At 39.8% G+C, this 21,925-nt stretch overlaps 1 protein-coding gene across 1 annotated transcript in view; it reads right to left on the reverse strand.

Annotated features, from left to right (window-relative positions):
* astn1 (astrotactin 1) overlaps window positions 1-21,925 on the reverse strand; it is a 502,578-nt gene that overhangs the window by 259,704 nt on the left and 220,949 nt on the right. The window contains 1 exon segment of the mRNA XM_042497522.1: window positions 18,309-18,503. Coding sequence (XP_042353456.1) covers window positions 18,309-18,503 — 195 coding nt within the window.

A 21,925-nucleotide genomic window follows, 5' to 3' on the forward strand; every position in this document is an offset into this window, starting at 1 on the left:
ATCAAGGGCTGTGGGTGAGTAAATGAGGGGATGTGGAACTACGGGGCTCAGGAGGCAGAGCAGGTTGACTACTAATCGGAAAATTGGTGGTGTGATCTCTGGCTCCTTCTGTAAGCATGTCGAAATATTCTTGGATACTGAAACCCAAATTGCTCTTGATGGCTGTGCCTTTGGATTGTGACTGCATAAAACTGTCTAAACTGAGTAGCAGGTGGTACCTTGTACAGTAGCCTTGGCCACCAGTATGTGAATGTGTGTGGGTGAATGTGGCATGTACTGCAAAAGTGCTTTTAGTGGTTGGAAGACTAGAAAGGCTTTACAAATGTCAATTTTCCATTTCATGAAATGCAGTCTGTGTATTAGTCATTATATAAGATACTGATTAGTTCAGCATTAAGGGACAAGTATTGTTTATTATAAGCCCTTTTCACACAAAGGTCACACGATAGAGTCACTTCTTTTTGCCTCCTTTGCAGTTTTACAGAGAACCAAATGATGGCAGTATCATTCTGCACCAGTTTCTTATTATACACAGCATCCCAATCAAAAAAAGGCATGATGGGCATGACATATAACACAACAGCAACAGTCTCTAGTGTGACATATGATATATGTGTCTGCAGTGCTTTATAAACAATAAAAATGGCATGACTTGCCAATCACAATAATGAAGTGTCCCTATTTTATGGCAGCTGATCTCAACCTCTGCTCTCAGAGTAAGGAGCTCCCGAATCTCATTGTTTTCCCAATTTTCTGATATTTACTGTTCTTATTCTTTGACCTAGCCGCTTTTTAAGTATCCTGCCATCGCCAACATAATATGAAATCAAAATATCACACCACCCCTCCATGGTTACGTCTAACGGCTTTACATTTTACACAGGCCTTGTTTTGGGGATGCTACTACCTCCATTCCCGGCTCAGAGGCAACATAACTCTGTCTCCCCTTTTCGTTATCATACATTTTATGCAGAACTGTAAGGCAGCATAATGGTGTGATACTCTCACCTTGAACAGGCAGTGTAGAAGCGGCTACAATGTGGCCCACACTTGCATATATTTAGTCATCATTCCCACCAATTCTGGCAATACCAACCAAAAAGAAATTGTTGAGATCCATAAGCACTACAAAATCGCTACAATGAAGACAGACTGAACTATAGACAAAGACCTTTATTCAAATATCTACACCACTTGAGAGTCAAACCAAAAGTATGTGCAGACAACATGTTGATAATAATGACCCACTGAACAAAGTCGATCTGAAAACTCTGATGGATGTTTACCGTGGTCAGTTTGGGTAAAAAAACTGATACAATGTGGATAGCTGAAAAACGGGCCCTGTATCGGACTGTCCCTGGGTTCCATGATGGCCCTATGCCAATTGACCACATGGATGAGTTTACCCAAATGGGCCCCGTATGAGTTATGCTAGGGCTATATGGAACCTGTGGACAATCTTATATATGGCCGATTTTTTGTCAATTCAGCCCACATACAAATATTGTCTGGGAATTAAATTGTTAATGTTATTGGAAGGAATGCAAAAGAAAACTATGACCCCAGCTGGTGTACTAGAATTATCCTGTCACATACCATCAGTGCACGATACCCAGTACTATCAGGTTATCAACATGGCTGTCTGTGATTTCCTCTTCCAACTGCACACCCATGGGTCAAGAAAATTAAAGAACAAGTGACTGGAAACATCTCTGGATGAATAACTCATTTGCAGCCGTTTATTTTACTCTCAAATTCCAAATACCCACTTCCTGTATGCTGAGAAGATGTCTTGCCAGTAACCATATCTGACACCAGCTATTAAATTAAGCAAATAAGATCTCGAGTATCTCAATTAGCCTAAATGGATGTACATCTCAGTTGCTGCCCCTTTCCAGACAAGTGTATTTCTATTAAAAATCTGTGATAAAAGCCCTGGGCCATTAAAAAATACATAGCAGCAGCCATTAAACAAGCATGGGAGGTCGTCATGGTTCACACTGGTTTTCCTATTAATATTCTGTGCACCATGCATAATATACTATTTGATTCATGCAGTGTGTTCTGGGGCTGAGCTGTGAAAATTAAAAAAGCATATACAATCATAAACAAATCAGAAACTGTTGCTTTTGGGAAAGTCACAGCTTGAGAGCAACAGAAGCCACTGGCTGGAGTACAAACAACACTGGAGCAGTTGTGTCAATTACCGTCACTCAAGTGATATTTTATTTGCATGGTCATGGCGTGGCCAGGAGTGTGAGGGTAATAAGATGGAAATCAGGCTCATGAAAACAATGTAAGTTGGCTGCTGGTGGTGTGGAACAAAGTTTATCTGCCGATGTGGGTGGTGGGGTACAATGTCGAACAACACTGTTTCATGCATCCTGAGCCTAAGGGGCCAGATGACTAAAACTCTGTTGTACGTTCATAACTAAAACTGCAGTTCACAGAACAACAAAGATTCTTTTACATTCTTTTTGGAAGATTTAAAAAGTGGCACATACTATGCCACACTCTGTTTTATACATCATTTTGGAAGCGGGCAGTTTTTGGTAAAAAATTCACTTATTCTGAATATGGTGCCTGCAACGGGTTCCAAAAAAGTTGGGACATGGGCAACAAAAGACTGGAAAAGTTGTGGAATGCTTAAAAAACACATGCTTAGAACATTCCACAGGTTAATTGGTTAGGATTGCATATCAAAGGGGTGTAAGCAAAAGGTTCAGTTGTTCACAAGCAGGAACGGTCACTTTATAAAAAAAATAAAATAAAAAAAATAATGTGGGAAAACAGTTAAACTGTCTAAAAATGTCTTTCAACACACAATTGCAAGGACTGTAGGGGTTTCATATAATCCTCAAAAGCGTTAAATAATCCAAAGTCATCTCTGTATCAAAGGGGCAAGGCTGAAAACCAATACTGAATACCTGTGTGCTCTGATTCCCTAGACAGCACTGCATTAAAATCTCACTTAATTTTATAATGGATATTACTACATGGGCTCAGTCACACTTTGAAAAACCATTGTCAATAAACAGAGTTCATTGCTGCATCTACAAATGTAAGTTTAGACTCCAACATGCTAAGCGGAACCCACAAAGTGGTAAAGTGTGCTGTGGTCAGACAAGTCCATATTTCAAATTGTTAATGGAAACTGTGCATATTATGTCCCCCAGGCTGAATAGGAAAATAATAATCCAGATTGCTTATAGCCCAAAGTTTAAAAGCCAACATTTGTGATGGTATGGGGGTGTGCAAGTTCCCATGGTATTATGGGTAACTCTCACATCTGTGTAGGCACCATGAATGCTGAGAAGTACATACAGGTTTTGGAGTAACATATGCTGCCATCCAGATGTCTTTTTCAGAGGCATCCCTTTTTATTCCAGTAGGACAAAGCCAAGCCGCATTCTGCACATATTCCAACAGCATGGCTTCGTAGTATTCGTAGTCATTCGCTTAAACACAGATCATGGCAGATCTTCAGTTTTAGTGTTATTGGACCTCAGTGCTGCATTCGACACAGTCGACCATGATATATTACTTGATCGACTGGAAAATTGGGTGGGACTATCTGGCACAGTTCTTGATTGGTGTGCATCCTACTTAAAGGGCAGGGATTATTTTGTGTCAATAGGTAACTTTAGATCGGAGCAGACCAAAATTACATGTGGAGTCCCCCAAGGCTCCATCCTGGGGCCTCTTCTGTTCAACATCTACATGCTTCCACTTGCTCAGATCATAGAAAAAAACAAAATAGATTACCATAACTATGCTGATGACACCCAGCTCTACATTTCAATGTCCCCAGGTGACCATAGCCCCATACAAGCACTGGGTAAATGCATGGAGCAAATATCTGAATGGATGTGTCGTAACTTTCTTCAGTTAAACAAAGGAAAAACTGAGGTAGTTGTTTTTGGACCCAAGGAGGAACGTCTTAAAATCAGCATGCAGCTCCAGTCACTTCAGTTAAAAACCTCAGACCAGGCCAGGAATCTGGGTGTTGTCATGGATTCAGACCTGAATTTTAAAAAACACATACAAACAATTACAAAGCCAGTTTACTATCACCTCAAGAATATTTCTAGGATTAAAGGTCTGATGTCGCAGCAGGACCTTGAAAAACTTGCCCATGCATTTATCTTTAGTCGAGTTGACTACTGTAACAGTATCTTCTCTGGTCTGCCTAAAAAGTCAATCAGACAATTGCAGCTGATCCAGAACGCTGCTGCTCGAGTCCTTACTAAGACCAAGAGAGCGGACCACATCACTCCAGTTCTGAGGTCTCTCTACACTGGCTCCCTGTCTCTCAGAGAATAGACTTTAAAATTCTTTTGCTAGCATATAAAGCACTGAATGGTTTAGGCCCAAAATACATCAAAGACCTTCTAGTCCAGTATGAACCATCAAGACCACTCAGGTCATCTGGTGCAGGTCTGGTCTGTGTTCCAAAAGTCAGAACTAAACATGGAGAATCAGCATTCAGTTTCTATGCTCCGTATATCTGGAACAAACTACCAGAAAATATCAGGTCTGCTGAGAGTCTGAGTTCTTTTAAGTCAAGGTTAAAGACTCACCTGTTCACTGCTGCCTTTGACTAAAAGGCTTTTTACTTTTTAAATTTTATATTTTACTTCGAAACTCTGCACTGCAACTCTTACTTTAATATATGTGTTTTTATATTTTTGGGTTTTATCTGTTGTTTTCCCACTTGCTGTTTTTAATCACCTTTTACATGCTTCTTTTATAATGTTTTAAATGTGTTTCCTTTCCCCCTGTTGTTGTATTTCAATGTTCTGTGTGAAGCACCTTGAATTGCCTTGTTGCTGAAACGTGCTATACAAATAAACTTGCCTTGCTTGCCTTGCCTAGTAATAGAGTGCAGGTACTAAACTGGCCTGCGTGCAGTCCAGACCTGTCTCTCATTGAAAAAAATATCACATTTATGTTTGGGGAGAGATGTTCACAAGTTTTATGTACATTCACATTATTCATAGGAGGGGAATATTATGGCAGCATGTCTACAGGTATGAGACACTTAAATATAATGCTTTTTAGGAAAATTTTAATCCAAATTAATAGTGGTTTTGGACAAAACATCTTTTCTATTTTAAGCATTGTAGGTATGTATAAAGTGTATAAGTGGTTCCCTGCAGAGGTAGTTTTTTATGTAGGAATATTATCATAATTAGTAAAGTCAATACACATTTTGCTGATGGAGAGGTGCAAGTATAAAAAGACAGTATTAGGTTTAGTGGGAACATTTTTAAGATCAGGACTTTCAGTCACGTCAGGCAGAAGAGCTAAACTCTTTGACAAAAGAAATTAAAAGATGGATATATATGAAAATATATATGTTTGTGGCCATTAAAACCTAAAATACACACAATAAACCTCAATACATTGATTTCAAGACATTTTCATACTTTTTAGGGACCTGAAGACACCCTGTGTAAAGAAATGCAAAAAAGTGGAATATACAGTGTCACTGCTCTTTGTTTCATACTGTATATGCATCACCAACTTGGACTGTAACACTGTTTATTCACCTACTGATAGATTTGTTTTGCAGAAAGATAAAAAAAAGCAAGGCTTGGTGGGATTTTATTGACTCTGAAGTCATTTTCTGCAGAAGCAATTAGAAATGTTGTCCTTTTAGTTTTCAAAAGCACACAGATTTGGAATTATGAATGGATCTCTGTTGTTCTGCTGGGGATTTTTGTTTCTTTCTTAGATGCACGCCATGTGGAAAACAGGCCCAGTGACTTCCTGTCACTGCGTTCACGTCTAACAGTTTTCATAGTTAATTTTTGTTGTATGATGACATGTAACATTTAACAGCCATCTGGCGCTGTGAGGATGTAATAATTCATTTTCTTAGCGTGAAATCTCTCTAAAATTCAAAGAACTTTTTTGTTTAATTGCCGAAACTTGCCAAAAAGACATTTCTTTTCCTCTGATGAGAGCTGAGGTTAGGACGCCACCTGTTTAATAAATCACGGCAATATGACAAAACTCAAGGACACTTGATTAACAACCTTTTTTTCCTGTTTTCCTCACAATGATCCCCTGAGTTCCTGACTGGGTAAACTCACAGCTTTCAATAAGAACCAATCTCGGCCCTCCGCATTCTCAGACACATTTCATATTTTAATTAACTGAGTCAATGAAGGTAATCCTCCTGAGGGGTGTGGTACAGTAAACTGAGGCGAGCCAAAAAAACGAAGAGGGAATACATTTTTTTAAAAAAAAAAGACATACCCGCACAAAGTAGTTTGGGTTGTCAGGTGGGAGCCTGGTCCTAATCATTGATCCTGAGCAGCCACCAGAATGAGAACAAAGGGCGCTAAAATATTCATTAAAAGCTGCTTGGAGCTTGTCGTGAGAGAGGAAGGGGTGGGGGGGTGGGGGGGGGGGGGGGTGGTATGGAGTAATGGAGTAATGAGAGGAGGTTAGCTTTTAACATCTCATTACTGGTGTCCACTGGCTCCCGCTGAGACAGGAAGATAGAGACCCTGCCACTGAGCTCTGTAATATGAATACAGATCGCATCGCGCCCTGAGATGTCACAGCGATCGGGGCACGGGTGCTCATATCTCATGTTGTAACCAAAATCATCTCATGCCCCCACAGTTCTGCTGACAATGACAATGACACGACTGGATTTTACCTGCCAGGAAATCAAATAAATAAGCCTTGGAATGACAATAACATGTCTGCCTGTGAGGCAGGTAGATGGGGGGGCATCCTGCACGGTGGCAGAGAGGGAGGGGTATGCCTCCGAAAAAACATGAGAGGCATTTGAGGGCTGCTGAGCTTGAAAGATGAAGCATGAGGGAGCCATGCTGGGTGGAGAGAATCAAAACCCGCTTGGTGAATGTGTTTGTGTGAGACGCAGCTGAAAAGGCTTGGCCATGCAGCAGATAGGGGTCCACATAGCAGTCTTGGCCATGTGTGTGTAAGTGTTAGCACGCATTTTACCTGCACACCTGAGAGGCTCTTTTCTTTTCTGTGTGTGTGTGTGTTTTGCCACTGGGCACCTGCTCATACCACTTGCTGCTTTCCTTTTATTCTCTCTCTTTGTGTTTATGCTCCAGAAGGACTAAATAGCAAAATCATGCAGGGGCCACAGAGAAGATCCTTTTTTATTCCTCAGAATAAATAAAACATTAGCTGTCAATCTTTCTCTTGGAGGGATTTACGATTTTCAATTTTTTTGTGGACAACAACGTGATTTTGAGCAATCAAAAGAAGTAAAACTTTGACTCTTTGCAATCTGAGCAAACTGGCTTGATATCTCTCAAAAACACAGAAAGATGGCAATAAGCAGATTAACAAAAAATGACTGAATAATTAGCAGGAAATTAGTCAAAAGTTACATTAGTGAAAAAGTAATAATAATAATAATAATAATAATAACAATAATAATAATAATAATAATAATACACATTTCAGAGTACCTCTAGCCAAGAAGACACTTTTAATTCCCACTGCAATATAAGTACATTTATATGTACAAGTATATAAGTATAGATATCTTATCTGATGACTCTCTACCTTTTCAAGCCAATTTTCGGGTCATTCTCTTGTCACCTTTTTTTCTGTTTGGGGGGCCATCTCATACCAAGTTGCTAATTGCTTTTGTTTCCCAATTTACTCATGTTTTTAACGTTTAAATGGTTGTGAAATGCATCTGAAAGCAGCAAAAGAACACTGATGTTGATCCAATATTCAAAGGGTTAACAGACTGTCATAAACTAGTGGCATGATTTTGAGAAAAAAAACCAACAACAGCAAAACTCCACTGATGATTACACAATATTCAAATTTTACTTTTCATCGTCACTGAATGACAAAGACAGATGCTTTGCGCCACCCCAGAGCAGTGGGATAGGGGCTTTTGTAGAAGTGCCAGTGAACATCACATAGAGGTTTCCTTACTATCCCTCCCTTCGTCTCTCTCTCTCTTCGCTCTGTCTCTCGCTTGCTTCCTCAAGGGCAAATGGTACATCTAAAAAGGATATGGGAGGACACAGGCCACAGAGCTGTTCCACTTGCATATTATAGTTATCAGTGACTAAGTCAATGACTGTTGAGGGCTGCACATCGCAACTCTGCACTTTTGCCTCGAGTGGCTGGGAAATAACAGAATTTTCAAAAGTTTGAAAGCTTTTTCTGACTGGAGGTCATTTAACCGAGTGGCGGTTATTTGCACAATCTTTGGTCCTCTGTGTTGCTGTCTAGCAGGAAGTGGGAGTGATTAAGAGATCCAGCCACTGAGTCCAGTGTTTAGGACAGACATTTCAAAGCCACAGAGACTTCTCAAAAGTAGAATTCCATTTGGGCCGACACATTTAGAAAGGGAAGAGCACTCTTTCCTGCATTTTTTTTAGATTTGAAGAGTGATTCAGAAATTTAGTTGAAGGCTCCTGCAATAGATTAGTTAAAACAAACAAAAAAAATCCATGTCAGTGATAACATGGACACTATACACATATCTTAGCCCCACCAGCACTCTTTGAAACCTGGACCGACATCAGTTTTCTTTTGCTGCTTTCAAACACCCTTCACAAGCACTTAAACCTTTGGAACGTGAGCAAATTAATTTGACTTCTTTCATAAACACGAGGGAATAAAGCAATCAGCAATGAAAGGTCCCGCAAATTGCAAAAAAAAAAAAAAAAAAAAGAATTGTAGAATTTGAAAAGAGAATGACCTAAAAATCAACTTTAAAAAAATGAGAGAATCATTAGAAAATTATTAAATAACAAAGATAAAATATCAAGAAAGCTATATTTATAATTATGATTATGTATATATATTTTAAATTAGGTTACAGAAAAAAAAAAAAAAAAATATATATATATATATATATAATTATTTATTCTGATTATTCTGATGATTATTATTATTATTATTGTTGTTGTTGTTGTTGTTGTTGTTGTTGTTGTTGTTATTATTATTATTTTATGTTTAAATTTTATTTAAAAGAATTCTCCCTGTTTGTGTTTTTGGCAAAAGTTTAGGCAAATTTGTTCTTTCCTAACTGTAGAGTGATTTCTTGTTCAGTTGCTCATTGCCTTCTTTCCATGTTTTTGTAAGAAATAAAGCGAGGTTGCTAAGGTTTAAATAGATAAATAATGGCCAGAAAACTGTTTCTACGGAATAGTACAATGGCAGTGAAGTCGTCAAACATTTGTTTGAAATTATGTCATAACTACAATACAAATTTTTGACTAACTGCCAAAAGCATGAGTGAAGTCACCTTTGACCACCATATTCTAATCAATTTATTCTTGAGTCCAAGTGTATGTTTGTGCCGAATTTGAGGAAACTCCCCCAAGTCAGGAGTTAAGTAATATTGTGTTGACCAGAATGAGACAGGCATTCACAGGTTCACAGAGACCTTTGACCACGAAATTCTTATCAGACTATCACTGAGTCCAAGTGGATTTGACCACCAAAATCTGATCAGTTCAACCTTGAGTCCAAGTGAAAATTTGTGCCAAATTTGAAGATCACTTCTCACTGCGTTTTTACGACATCACATTCACAATATTGAGACACATGAGGTCACAGCAAATTTGACCTTTAACCAATGACCGCCAAAATCTAACCTGTTCCTGCCCAGGAGGACGTTTGTGCCAAATTCTCCCGAGGTGCCTGTGAGATATTGTCTTCACAAGAATAGGACAGACAGACAGACAACCTCAAACCATGAAGCCTCCGGCTACTGCTTCTGCAAGCATAGAGGCATGAAAACATAAAAAGTTGATGTATCAGAGGCCCACATGTCCTGACTTTTGGTCTCTAGTATGGGTTAAGCCCCAAAAACACTGGATCCCACATTACCTATAATAAGGGCAGAGTTCTAATAGCTGCTTCAATTTTGGATCCAATTACCATTTTCTTAAAGAGTAACAAATCAATCAAACTTTTTTATTAGCAAAGGGCAATGTGCAAATTATTCAGGTAACATTAGCAACGACATTCGCTTCTACTGGTAAAAATGACAAACACGTCTGGCATCAGATAATGAGCTGCAGCTAATTTAAATTCCTTCGGTTAGTAACTTGGCTGTTGCCTGAGGCCTGTGCTACAAAGCAGGGTTTGGGGTTAGTGAGGTAACTTCAGGGTTAACTACCCTGGGTTTTCAGTGCCACAAAGCTGGTTCACTTTTCACAAGGATAAATCATTGCATTTGCTTATCCGAAACAACTAACACGCTCTGGAGTAATTGATCTTCACATCAAAACTTGTCAACACCCCGAAAAATGACCATGTTAGATCACTGAAAGAAATTATACCAATATGGACAGAAGTCCAGAGTGATACGCAGAAAAAAGAGAATCATTTTATTGTTCCAAGCTTTCTGTTTCCATTCTGGCTTTAAAAAAATAGCTTATAACAAAATGCTAAAATGCAAAATGCCAATCGTTTAGGATCCTACACACATAATAATGATTTTAGCAGCATTTTAATTGTGCAATTCAATTTTTTCAGTGATATCTGTCAGCGTGGCTGATGTTACACACTGATTCCATCACTGCAACTCACAAAGACACCATTATGATGAAAACTTGAAATAAAAACCAAAGAAAAATAATCCACATTGTTAATTAGCTCCCGTGATTTAAAATGCAAGATTCGATCAGATAGGCTCCATTAGTCATTAACTACTTTCCCACTCTTTACTTCAGTAGCACAGGCAGCCTGGCATTACTTTGAAGTGTTTTTATGTGACATATTCAGAGTAGTTTCTTCATCATTTCTTCATCCAACTAATTAGCAAAAAATACTCACTCTAGATTGAAGTCATATATAATAATACCTACATGTATTGGCCTTCTCCATCTTTTCTACATCTTATTCTATAAGCTATTATTACATTTTACTCTGATAATTATGAGTTATAGCTGACACTTAAACCAAACATTCTCGCAGGTGATTAGTGTCATGGTTCATGTCATGCCATATAAAGTATGCTTGTGATTAACAAACTCGCCTTTTTCACATAAACATGCTCGTGGCTGGATGGGAAAACTCAGCACTGCCAAAGCTCGTTGATAACCAGCTTCCTGAAACCAGTTATCCAGACACCAAGTGCTGAGATTAGTAACCAGAACATATCCTGGGTTTGTTGGACTTGCTTGCATGTACTGGCTTCTAGTCAATGGGCTGTCTGAAAGATAATATTTGTACTTGCCAAAATATCTGAGGGAACAGAGAAATTGCTCTGCATCACCAGTGAAAGAGCAAGAGTGCAGTCCAACAAGACCAACAAAAAGGATCTAACTGATTCAGCCTGTTCTCATTCCAAAATTGTCAAAAAACTCCACTTTACCAGTAATTTTGGGGACAGACAGCGCCGCCAAAAGTCACCTTTCACAGCGGTATGATACACTGAATGTACACCAGCTGACCAGCCAGCAAGCGTAGCAGCAGCATGACACGTGTACAGATGTTGTCAGTTCATAACGTGGCCTGGCGGCACCTGTCTCTACAGTATGAAACACTGCAGGATGCCCTAAGATTGAGACTGTGCGGGTAATTATGTCATATAAGGAGCTGCAGAGCTGCAAAGTCCCTATACAGCGGGTGGTAGGGTGGGTGGATGGATCAAACTTTCACCCAGGGGCCCAGTGTTTGCTTCCTGTATGAATAGAATTCTGTCCACAGAGAAGGATGGAGGATACTTAGCACGTACGTCTAGACATGAAAGTCCGCTGACAAAGCAGCAATATGTGGCAACTTGGGCTGAGAACATGTTGAAGTGATCACCTTGCATCAGCAACGGAAGTTCGAATCTCAAAATTAAGCTATTGCACTTATCATATAGATAATTAAGCTTAGAAAAATAGTTTAGAAGCTGGCCTTAAATCAATTGGAAGAGGTTCCGAGGTTGTTGCTGCTAGCTGTGAACAGCTACTGTGAAGAAGTCTGGGATGACAAAAAGGTAATAATAAATCTTAAAACAGTCATCAAGTCTTTGATTATTTATACATTTAGTTAACTGCAAATTTTAAAAAATCGAATTGATAGAGAATTTTGTTAAAGTAGGTGGATTTGATACTGAATTCAGATTAGATAAAATGTCAAAACTCTTATCATACTCACAATGCAGCCCAATATCGTCTTTTCTCAGATCCTCCTTGCCTGGCTAATGCCCATATCTGTCAAGCTTGTAATGCGGGCTCTCTGTTTAAAGTTTCAAAGGATATATCTTGACTAATTTTCTGTGACTTGAAAAAACGTCAGCCCCAGAAGACATTAAACCATTTAAACAGGTTTGAGCAGTACGCCCTATGACTAGAAAATTGGTATGTACAATCGGTCGAGTGCCCTTCTAACGTTCACTTAATATGTAACATTTTTGGTTCCATTGCAGCATACTGGAAAGCCTAATTTGATACATTTATAAATACAGCATACAGCCATTTGCTACAGACTAGCAGCACACACATTCCCACTGTGGGGCATTAAATTTGACATTTAAATTCCTTGGGGACAGATTTACCACCATGTACCACACACGTACTGCCAAAGGCTGCCTTTCACATGTTACATACACTTTCTGCTTTTTCATTTGATTTTCTAGTTTTAAAATTACTCCTAGATCGAACCCCTGACGGATCTTCCCTGTTCATTTGGAATGCTCTCTTTTGTTCATTTTACATTCAAACGTTCATCTGGTCCAATTAGATTCAATTTCAGCACACAGGCTTCTGGTCAGCTTTAATTCATTTGCTGCCATCTCTTATAATTAGGCCTTGCATTAACCATGCCTCCCAAAAGAGTCTCCCTGCCTCTTCCACCACCTCATCTGCACAGGAAGCATTCTGTGCTCTTCAAAGTCTGCCTGAGACCTCGCTCTCCATTCACAAGCACTTCCAAATGAGATCAGAGCATTTGAGACTTAGATTCTTGATGATATTAACTTTCCAGCTTCACCCATCCCCTCCCTCACTACAACTCCAGTGGTGGATCCCTAAGTGAGTGAGTTGCCTCCGGGCTGCGGAATCCGTGCAGGGCCTAAATTAAATTCCTGGACTGCAGATGACTTTGCTGACCTCCTGGCTTCCTGAGTTCAGTGGAAATGATTGCAGCGTGCGGACAGTAATAATTAACCACCTTCAAAGTGCTCCACCATCCGCATCGAACCTTGTGCAAATCATGAAAGGAATACGACATGTCTTTGGACCCACGTGGCTCAACATCCATAAGCCTCTCCAAAGAGGTTATGCTTTTTTGGGGGGTATTTCCCCTCAGAGTTTTTGCCTGAGATTAGGAGAAATGTCTTGTGTTTTATAAAGGACAACCCTTGACAGCAGCAGGCTTTACTATCACTATCTTTTCTTTATTGGGAGGAAATTGACATAAAATCTATGTGAAGCTCCTTTCTCCATAATGAAATAACCTTTAAATACACTGGTTCAATCTGATAGACTTTTAGGGCCTGTATTATTTATGCACTACAACTGTTTCCATTTTAACATTGTGTGATTTAAAGCATATCAACCTGAGAGAGGCAGAAAGGTTGAGATGCATAGTGCTTAGGAAACTAACACCTCTATCAACAGTAGTGTTGTATCTGGGTCCAATTCAATATGCCGTAACTGTTTGAATAGGAATGAAATTGAACATGAGACAGCAAGAGTCCCAGTGGAAGACATTGGACCGAATACTATTGCTTAGCTGCTAGCTTTTTGATGATTATAGGATACATACTAGAAAAGATTCAATCTCTACTCATCACAATGTGATGCTTGGACAAAGGGGGCGGCCTTTGCCTTTGGCACTGTTTCTTGATGCAGAGGTCTGTGGTTAGGTTTGAGGCAACCAAACTACTTGGTTTGGGATAGAACACATGGTGGTTGATGTTGGTTGCATCAGTCGACCCACAGGACTAACAGCTGACATGACAAAATAACTCAACGCTGGCTTTTAGTTTCTCATGGGACACAAACACAAGTGCCCTGGGTCAAACCCCTTTGCTTCCTTACCAGACGCCGCGGTGGACTTTCTGGTTCTTAATTAAACTACCTTTGCTCTGATGTTGATGGGTGTACATTGGAGTTGGTTGATAGCCTGGTGCACCTCATACTGATGCTAAAGGGTGCATTGTTTTTGAAGATTCTCAGTCTCCCATATTATGATATTTTTAGGTAACAAATCGTAGGCAACTGGACTTGCTTGAGCATCTAAAAGATGTTCCACTTCTCATCGAAGAGGCTTCTTCGGTTTGAACTGACTCCCACTAACACTCTGAGGCAGAAGCTTGTCCACGCTAAGCACCAACAGCCCATCTTCACTCCAAGCCTGTCAACTACGTCCTCTCTGTTAGTGCTTTTGGTGTATGAGCCTGATGCCAAAAGCCACCTTCTGCATCGAACTGGAACGTGGCTGGACAGTGTCAGACCAGAACTCATTCGGACAGAACCAGTGGTGTTGTTATTATACACCCGCAGCCTGGTGCGCGCTGAACGCGCCTGTTTAGATCCGACCTTGCTCTCAAGTGACAGCCTTGTGTGCATGAAACAGTGTAATGACAGGTTATGACACTGCTGGTAACAGCGTGATATAAGGAGCGCTAGTGCATTTATTGGGCAGGCGCATGGGGGTGTGGATGGGTCCCACATACAACTGACTTGCATGTGGGAGTCCGGAGTTTGCCTCCAGTGTGGATGTGAGTCTTATTCTCTACACCTTACCATGTGGCTCTTTTGCCCAAACCTAACCCTCCATGACTTTGTTGCCTAATCGTCACCATGGTGACGGTCAGTGTTAGTTGCCGTGTGCTTTTGGGAAAACATACGAACCGTGCTGCATCATCCCACCATGTGCATTTGTTGACATCATGGAAATGACATCCTGGAGTGTAAACAGCCAACGCATAAGGACATCTAAAACGTCATAAGTAGACACAGAAGGTCACTGACTGAGTTGTGATGATAATGTGTTGGCAAAAAAGGGGAAGTTTGTAGTGCATGAGTCTCAGTGCAGCCAGGAATGTACAGATCTGTACAGAGTTGAAACTATATAACCACTCCACAAACACAGGGCACAGCACAGGAGTGCCAACTCCTCAGGTTGAATCTCAACCGACCATCTGAAGGGAAAAGGACATTCCTTCAAGGACAGCAATGTACACATCTTGGCCAGAGAAGACAGATAGTTTGAAAGAGGCGTGAAAGAAGCCATCTATGTCAAACTGGAACGACCATCACTGAACAGAGGAGGTGGCCTATGACACCACTTATCACCCACTTACAATGCAGTCCTGAGCTCCCTCCCCAGACAGCTTTACATCCTTTCACACCTGGATCCATCTAACCATAACGACCCTCATAATGGCCGGGTGGGTCAATGACTCACATGTGACCCGAACAACTCTGAAACTCAAAGCTCACGTGTGACCTCAATGACTCTGTTAGAGATAACACCCACGCAGGATTTAAAGCCTGCACCTCCTGTCGAGTCTGTTAGAGCTGAAGAGGCCTCTTGGATGAGGGGTGAAACATGTTGAAGAAACTTTAGCAAGTCCAGTTTCCTTCAATTTAGCACCTAGAATAAAAGATTGCATTGTACACTCATATTTGATGCAATGGGTCAATGCCAAAGGGAGAGCAGGCAGCTAGTAAGTAAGTATGCAAATTGTGTTGATCAGCAGCCAAATTCTAAACAGTGAACTTTAGTTAAATTATTTATGCAATACAATCTCCTTCAACGGTAAGAAAGCACATTAATGGTGCAGGGTTAAATGTTTTCCCATGATTTTTAATTTTTTTTGCTTCCCATGAATATAGCACTTGTTTGAAGACAAAAGCCACAGAAGCAAAGTCTGATTTTGAATACACAGCACTTCTCTATAAAAGTGAATAAAAGTGAAACAAAACCAGTATTATTTGATCATTTTATTAAACCAGTAAATACTTCTGTATGATTTTACTGGACCTTTCTATCATCTTTGTAATGCTGACTTGCAGTTATTATTATGCACAGTAGCAGCAAACAAAAATGTGCTCTCTTTCATCGTGCTGTTTTTGTGATTTGAGGCACCTCGGCACTATTGTTGGGCGTTAAGTTTTAATGTTTCGTCGATCTTATGAATCCAGCACTCCAGTGCTTGAATGCACATTTGCACAGTGATTCAGGGATGGATGTCCAAGTGCATTGAGGCCACTGAGTTTTCATTGAAATATTTTGCACTCTTTCTCAGGAAATAATAAGTACTAAGTAGATCTTGGAGAGAATTCGTGGCTCCTAACCAAATCCAAATTTCCAGTATTCAACCTGAATATTAAGCGATATATTTAAACTGTCCCTTTCTGAGAGTGATTTCAAGGATCAGACCCAAAATGTGTCATTATTCCGTTAATAACATGTGATTTTCATTTTGATAGGTTCTCTGGATAATGATATCTCATCACAGGCCTCAGGTCAGGGTTTCTGGAGAGTCAGCCAAGTTAGATAAAAGCTGGCGCAAGGAGGAGGGAGCCAGAACGGCAAACTCATTTTTTCCTGTCTTGATCTTTTATATTCATGTGTTACCCTTTGTATCATTCAGTGACCCCTCTTTAAATTAGCAGTTTTTTGTGGGTCTGTCAACACAACTCAGGTGGAGCTTTACACTGTTCTTTTTTTTCCTCAGCAGCAGTTTGTAACTTGTGAGGGGATACTTGATCTGTGGATCTGTTCTTAGCTGATCAAATCAGATCAATGGATGAGAGGAGCAGCTGCTGTGAGTGAATGCAAACTTTTAGGCTAAGCAGAATTAACGTTGAAAGTTTCACTTTCAAAGCTGCTGGTGTTCCGCTGCTCCAAGCATCTGTGCTCAAAGAGTGCGATAAATAACCAAACTGTATATATTTCAATAGTGCTCTCAATGAGGGATCCATCTCCAGACAATAGAAATTTGTGCCAGCAGACGTTTTAATCATGATGTGCCGCAACAAATAAATAAATGTGTGGGAAACTCAGACTTTTTAATACCACACGGAATGCTGTGTAATACTGTATTCACAATCATACAGAGAGTATGATGGAAAACCCATGGGGCCTATAATTACTTATTATTATGCAATTTTTTTCTGTATTTCCCGGGAGCATATAACAATTGCTAATGATATAATTACTTCAATTAAGGGATCATGATAACTGGCAAAAAATTGTATAAATGGACTAAGTTTAACTTGATTTTATGATATAATAGACATTTGCCTATGATGACACCATGAGCCTCCTACCCATTGTAGGTAGCAGTAACTGCTGTAGGTTTGATGGTACTGACTTAATTTCCACCAAAAAATAATTGAACTGCCTCCTGCACACACAATCCTCTGTCACAATAACACGTTCTTATCCCAAGTCAACACATGTTGACCGCCATGCAGTGGACTTCCACGTCTACATATTACGCTCTATGCGCATGCTGGCACGTTAAGATTAGGCGTTAAGATTAGGCAACAAGGGAACAGATGGTTAGGATTAGTGGAAGGAAGTACATGTTAGGGCTTAAAAGAAAAAAAATTATGCCGTTCAGTAGCGTTTGACTGTTGACTTTTGCCGTTGCAATGTTACGCCAAAAGCAATGTCAAAGCAATGGTATTTTAAGAGTTTGGAATGAGAAGGAGCTAGTCAAAACAACCCCAACTTTTATTTTATAGGTGCAAAAGTTCTCCAAACAGCTAAAAAATACTAATTTTATAAAAATCATTACTGCAAGAAGGCATGAGTAAATATTTTACATGTTTATAAATTAAATTTAAGACTTTAATACTTTCTAAGACCGTTTTAGGAAACCAAATTCAATGCTTTAAGTCATTTTAAGACCTGTAGATATCGTGCTGGCATTAATCAGCATTCTTGTTATCATGACTCAGCCTGAGATCAAAATCTACATGTGCAAACTTTGTAGACAAGGCATGTTGACTGGTGAGCAATAATGCCAGTCACTGGTCGAAAAAATAAATAAATCAGCGCTGCATCACAGCTTTACACATGCATTTCTCCTGCAGATCAGAGATCTACATTCACATAGCAGGTGTAAATGAGGTTCATATTTATACTCACAACTCCATCTCCAACTTTAACTGTGGACACATGTTATATACATGAGGCATCTGCCACTTCAGACTGTTTCACCCGAAGCACTTTAAAGAATGATGAGTGAAACACTTCTATCATGTATATCAGCACTGTGGGAGCCAGGAGCCCAAAACCTGCCAAACTATTCTCCCTGATGAGATACAAATGGCAGAATGATATCCCACATGCTCCACTTCTCAAATGGCTTGTGTGCTTACCTGAACGTGGCCTTGAGAATCTGTCCGGCGGCACTCTCTTTGGTGTGGTTGTTGTATCCGTAGAACAGGTCTCCGAACACAGTCTGGTTAGCGGGGATGTCTGCTGCCTCCCCGCAGTCGATCCCCTCGGTGCAGGCCTCGGACAGCGGCAGGCATGACCTCCCATCTGGACCACGCTTGTAGTCCTCGATGCACCTAAAGTGACAGAGGTTTGAGTCAATTAACTGATTCATATTTTTCCATTTTCTATCCTAAATGACAACTGTGATATAACTTAATCAAGTTGTTTGTTGTTTTTGTACCATATTGTTTAACTTCCTTGATCCCCTGTCTCTGCTCTTGTATTTACTGGGGTGATACAGCTGTTGTCCTCTGGCTGCATGGACAACCACTGGCAGCAGGTTCATTTAATTGTAGCGGTTTAAGGTTGATTTTGTTAGAAAATCTTTGCTTTGTCTGGTCAATATGCTTAATTATTGCAGCAAGTATCTATATAATATCACACCAGCCAAAGATGGCTGATTTAAAAAAGAAACAGGATCTTGATAATATAAAGAATGTCTCGCCACTAGAGTGACCATCCTATTCATTTTTCTTTTTCATTATTTACATAAAGCTTTAGGTGGTTGCCTCAGGTCAATCTCTGACAGATTTGTGACACTTTTAAGAACTTTATATCAACGTTGTATGCACATACCCTTGAAGTTGAACCTGTGAGGCAGTTGGTCATGTCAGTGTGTGACCCTAAAACAGTCCGTGTAAAGTGATAATTAAAATGTGTTCTGAGTTTGTCACATAACAGAAGGATGTGTTATTAAACACCTGACCAAATTTGAATGACCAATTAGTAAAAGAAGGTTTAAAAATCATGAAAAAATGCACAGTATTCTCTGATCTGAAACGCTGGGGGCGTGTCTGCTGGAGGAGCAGAGGCCACGCCCAGTCGAGGTACTATACCAATGATGCTTCTCATTTTTCTACTGCTACATTGTCAAGGATGGGGTTATGCCGAGTATACCTCCAGTGAGTCACTGAGCAATGGTTTTAGGCCCGCCCAAAAATCTTAAAACATGAAAATGGTGAAAAAACAGGCAACCGTCTAACTCCACAATTCAGTAATATATAGTATAGGGTCTTTGTAACATGTTTCAACAATCAGTTTCCAACATTTATAATGTGTTTTGAAACACATCTTTGAATTCACTTTACATGGACTTTAACAGTCATCCTTATACGACAGAAAACAAAGACTCCATCTTTAACCAATTGAGCTGTCAACACAGGCCAAGCAAAGACTTGAATTTCAATCAACCTGCACACCTCATGCATATTTTTATGCTTCGAGTCCTTTATATCTGTTTTACACTCATAACCATAGTAATCACGTGCTGGGCTTTGTACATTGTCATAACCCAGCTGAACTGCACTCAGTGCTGTGCCAGAATGCATCCTGTGATGACACGCTGTAACGTTATGTTCCCTCACACAGTGTCAGTGCAGAGCAGAGAACGGGATCATTACAGGTCATCACTCACGTACAAAAACAATGTCGAACGTGACTTAGCAGCATTTTTTTCTGGCCTTGGAGATATACACTGTTGTATATACTAATGGTAATGGACTTGCTGTTGTACAGTGCTTTTCTAGTTATAGTTGTACAACCAGCGGAGTGTTTTAGTACTACAAGTTCCATTCACCCATTCATACACACATTCACACACTGATGGCTGAGGCTACCATACAAGGTGCTACCTGCTACTCAGTTTTTAACCATTCATAAACATCCACACACTGATGGAACAGCCAACAGGACACTTTTGAATACCCCTACTGTATGAACATATTCAGAAGCAGCCTGTCAGAAATATTTAAACCTTGTGATTGAACGGTTATTCTGAAATACTGTCTGCTGCAGTTGTACTGGGTTCAAAATATGCACAGCTCAGACCTGAAAACTCAACAGTGTATAATCAGCAAAATCTATTCTACTCAACTGGCACAAAACCCTCCATGTAAAAAAAAAAGGAGCAACACTGACAGTCCTCTCAAGGCTCTTTCATATTGATGATGTTTTGACATCTCGGTGTATAATACTCTCTGTGAAATGAATCAAAGGCGGGCGAAGTAGAGGGAGAAAAATGGGGGATTGGGGGTTAAAGAGAGAAAGATAATCTGTCAGGGATTTACACAGAGAGAAGCTCTCTCTCTCTCCTGGATGCCAAATGTCTCAAAGCTAATGCCAGTCTCCAGTGGGACCAGTAGAGGATTAGCCACATCTGCACAGTGGAGAGTGACAACAACAGAATGCTTCTGAGAATGAAATAAAACAGTAGTTTGTATATACGCCACGCCTGCAACATGGTGTTCAATGTATAGACAAAAGCAGGGAACAGCTCGTGCTCAATTAGATAACGGCTGTTTACAGGATCTGCTGATGTTTTCACAGCGGAGATCATCAAAAATTATTGTCTTGTTTTGTCACGTCTCTTGTAGGACACTCGACCATAGCTTCCACATCTATACAGTACATAGTCGTACATGATGAGATAACACAAATATGTGGCTCGTTAGCTGTGGAAAATATTTCTTGGGAGCACCTTTAGATTCTGGTGTCAGTGTTACCAGTTGATTAAATGGGTTATAAGTGGCATCATAGCTTTGGATTAAAAAGGATCTCGCAACATCACTAGTTAGTTCAGAACGCTATTACCAGCACATTATAAGGACCTTTTTTTATTTTTACACAGAGCTTTGATTTTTAGCCTCAACCAAATTGGGCCCAACCTGACCCACCAGGGTCTGCCTCAGTCAGATTAATTTTTCAAAATTCCTTTGGGCTTGAATCAGTTAGAGTTTGCAAGATTGTGTCACAAATGTCTGTTGAAAAAAGGGTTTAACTGACTTTAACTAGTAATAAAGGTTTTAATATTTATTTATCTTTCAGTAGATATTTAGATTTTTAATCAGACTCGGACCTGAAACAGCTGCCTCGGGTCGAGCTTGGACAGAAACTATGCAGGTTCATATATTTTTGTTATTTTGTTGGACAAATCAAAGTCCTATAGTTGACCTGACATCTTGATCTGTCTTCACACAATGGTTATTATGATATCCTATGAATTAGCATCCCATGAATGACATTACGTTCTTGTCATACCATTAATGTAAAGTTTTGGAGATTAGGTTTAGGCAAGTTTCTGTGGTTAGGTTTAGGGAAAGAAACATGGTGGGGAGGTACCTTGAAATGACTTTAAAGTTCATTAAAAGTTCACACACACAATCCGACTTTTAACAATTTTAACTTTTGTTTTAACATGAAGTATGTCAGTTATCTCAAATGACAAATTTCACGTAATGTACTTATTTTAAGCCAAACCAGTGATGTTTTTTTCTAAACGTTTCCGCATTTTCTTTGCACCTAAATCTAATCAAAGTGAAAGTGAAATCTAACAAAACTGCTGCTGATGCCAACAGGAATTTAACTTTCTAAAAAAGGCATCCTGAACCAACTAGTTGGTGTAGCAGGAACCTTCAAACCCATATCTATGATGGTGATAACCAGTAATATAGGGTGTTATCAGAAACTGAACACCCGAATTTGTGCATATTGCATGTAA

The sequence above is a fragment of the Plectropomus leopardus genome, chromosome 12 (genome assembly GCF_008729295.1).
Source record: "Plectropomus leopardus isolate mb chromosome 12, YSFRI_Pleo_2.0, whole genome shotgun sequence".
Lineage (NCBI taxonomy): Eukaryota > Metazoa > Chordata > Actinopteri > Perciformes > Serranidae > Plectropomus > Plectropomus leopardus.